Here is a 2,071-nt window from a genome sequence, read left to right on the forward strand (position 1 = left end):
GAAGGTTTCCAGATAGATATGCGGAGCAAATACATCTGGCGGAGTCAGGTTAACAACATGCACCAAGTGACTAAAAGTGGAATTAGCAATAACTAAAATAAAGACTAATGTACTTAATCTTTTAATTTTAGAATTTATTTTTTAAAATAAATTTATGCTTTCCATCTGAAAGAATAATAATAATTGAACTTGATTGATCTCACACTGGAGATGACTGTCTGTTCCTCTGCCTGGTTTGGATGTGTGTAAAAGTTGAAGGTGAACTCAAACTATAAGTAGTGTTGCAGCGATACCAGAATCAGGCAGGGCCCCTTTTCAATCAATGCAATTAGCTGGTTCAATCCCCACATTATCCACTCTGGGTTCCTAAGAAAGAGCCTTAACCCCACACTGCTCCCTGGGGAACACGCAATGGCAGCCCACTGCTTCCCAAGGGGATGGGTCAAATGCAGAGAGTGAATTTCACATTTTCTTTTTTATGATTAAAGACAGCAATTACTTCATTCTGTGAATAATGAATTGGTTATACAACTTTTTCAGCTTTTATGGTAATGAAACTGTCAGAAGTACATAGAAACAAAATGAACTCTCTGCACTTAACCCATCCCCTCGGGGAGCAGTGGACTAAGATTGTACAGCCGCCAGGGAGCAGAGTGGGGTTAAGGGTCTTGCTCAGGGACCAAGAATGGGAGTCTGTGGGAGTGGGGCTTTAACTCAGAAGTTCTGGATTCTGAGCGTAATTACCTAACCACTAGGCCGCCCACTTCCCCCTATAAAATATATGAATTTAGGTTTTTAATATGGGACCTGATTTTTTTATATTTTTATAGGGATGGAATGAAGATCCTTAAAATCATCTATTATGGTTTTTATTTCGCTTAACCCTATCTAAAGTTTTTTTCAGAATCAGAGCTAAACTGTAATTATCTTTAAAGATTGCATCAGTCTGCTAATGTGGAAAAAAAGCGGAAGGGATTAAAGACTGCAGATTGTAGGCCCACAGGACTCGGCTGCTCATCATGTCATGAGCCACAGAGTCTGTCTGGTTAGACTGACTCTGACTGATTGTTTGAGAGGTGAAGGTTGTTACCACCAGTTTAAGCAAGAAAGGAAGTGTTTGTTTTAATTCCTTTTTTTTTCAAACCAGCTGAACTCTATATGCAGCAAATAATCATTATGAACTCGACACAGGTTTTATTTTTGACTTTAGGGGCTTACTTTGACACCAAGCTGTTGAAATACTTGTTCTTCCTTGTCGTCCTGTGTCTGTATGTTCTGATCATTGGTTCTAACATCCTGCTGATTGTGGTAATCTGTGTGAACAGGAGCCTACATGAACCCATGTACATGTTTCTGTGCAGCCTATTTGTGAATGAGCTGTATGGCAGCACAGCCTTGTTTCCCCTCCTGCTAGTTCAGATACTCTCCAATGTTCACACTATTGCTGCTCCTCTCTGTTTCCTGCAGATCTTCTGTATCCACAGCTATGCAACTGTGGAGTTCTTCATCTTAGCTGTCATGTCCTATGACCGTTATGTGGCTATCTGCTACCCGCTGCGATATAAGGCAGTGATGAGAGCGAAGAGGATCTCTGTTCTTACTTCAGCTTCATGGTTTGCTGCCTTTCTCCTGGTCATAATAACAACATCTTTAAGTTTCTCTCTACAGCTTTGTGCAAGCATCATAAACAAAGTTTACTGCAACAACTACTCTATAGTTAAACTGGCTTGCTCTGATACCACAGTGAATAACATTTATGGCCTTATCAGCACTGCTCTCAGCGTTTTTCTTCCAGTATGTTTGATTCTCTACACCTACATGAGGATTTTGAAGGTATGTTTTTCTGGGTCCAAACAGACCCGACAGAAAGCAGTCGGCACCTGCACCCCTCACCTGGCCTCTATCATTAACTTCTGCGTTGGATGTGTGTTTGAAATAATCCAGAGCAGGTTCAACATGAGCAGCGTTCCCCGGGTGCTTCAAATACTGTTATCTCTGTACTTTCTGACGTGTCCTCCGCTCTTTAACCCTGTGATGTATGGCCTGAACGTGTCCAAAATACGCAATTTGT

General features: G+C 41.2%; 1 protein-coding gene across 1 annotated transcript; it reads left to right on the forward strand.

Moving 5' to 3' along the window:
• Positions 1 to 1,230: 1,230 nt before the first annotated feature.
• On the forward strand, positions 1,231 to 2,049 carry LOC107081456 (olfactory receptor 10J4-like; the record flags this gene model as incomplete). The annotated part of the gene is given in 2 exon segments (XM_015369630.1): positions 1,231 to 1,241; positions 1,243 to 2,049. Coding segments are annotated over 2 exon segments (818 nt in total), but the record flags the coding sequence as incomplete, so codon positions are not given.
• Between the last annotated feature and the right edge of the window lie 22 nt (positions 2,050 to 2,071).

The sequence above is a fragment of the Cyprinodon variegatus genome, unplaced genomic scaffold (assembly GCF_000732505.1).
Source record: "Cyprinodon variegatus isolate N-32 unplaced genomic scaffold, C_variegatus-1.0 Scaffold5165, whole genome shotgun sequence".
Classification (NCBI taxonomy): domain Eukaryota; kingdom Metazoa; phylum Chordata; class Actinopteri; order Cyprinodontiformes; family Cyprinodontidae; genus Cyprinodon; species Cyprinodon variegatus.